This window comes from Dendrobium catenatum, unplaced genomic scaffold (assembly GCF_001605985.2).
Source record: "Dendrobium catenatum unplaced genomic scaffold, ASM160598v2 original_scaffold_173211, whole genome shotgun sequence".
Taxonomy (NCBI): Eukaryota; Viridiplantae; Streptophyta; class Magnoliopsida; order Asparagales; family Orchidaceae; genus Dendrobium; species Dendrobium catenatum.
In genome coordinates this window covers 1-491 of record NW_021491633.1, presented here as the reverse complement: position 1 = coordinate 491, position 491 = coordinate 1, and the positions used below count along the sequence as shown (strand labels likewise).

General features: G+C 35.4%; 1 protein-coding gene across 1 annotated transcript; it reads left to right on the top strand.

The window, feature by feature from the left end:
• Positions 1–9: 9 nt before the first annotated feature.
• Positions 10–488, top strand: LOC114578829 (paired amphipathic helix protein Sin3-like 5; the record flags this gene model as incomplete). Its single annotated transcript, XM_028692327.1, has 3 exons — positions 10–176; positions 270–368; positions 459–488. Coding segments are annotated over exons 1-3 (291 nt in total), but the record flags the coding sequence as incomplete, so codon positions are not given.
• Between the last annotated feature and the right edge of the window lie 3 nt (positions 489–491).

Below are 491 nucleotides of genomic sequence, written 5' to 3'. Positions count from 1 at the left end.
CATATGAAGTGATTATGAAGGTGCAAGAACTCTTTAAGGGGCATAGCGATTTGATCCTTGGTTTTGGCAAATTTTTGCCTAATGGCTACGAGATTAAGGTTCCAGAGGAAAAGAAGCCCGAGAAAAAGAAGCCTGCTGATTTCCATGAAGCTTTCAACTTCGTGAGCAAAATTAAGGTTCTAATCTATAGGCTAAGTTGTTTACTAATTCAGATTATTTCCCTCAATGAGCTTTTATTGGGTTCAATCTAATCACTCACCTTCTTTCAGAGCCGATTTGAAAATGATCAACTTACTTACAGGTCATTCTTAGATACTCTTGAAATGTATAGGAATCATACTAAATCAAGCAGTGAGGTTTGCCGGGAGGTATGAAGTGATCATTTGTTTTTTTTTTTTTTGTAGCCATATAGTACTCATGGTTTGACGTATTTCTGATCTCAGTTGTATTATTCATAGGTGGCATTGCTTTTTAAAAATCATGAAGATTTA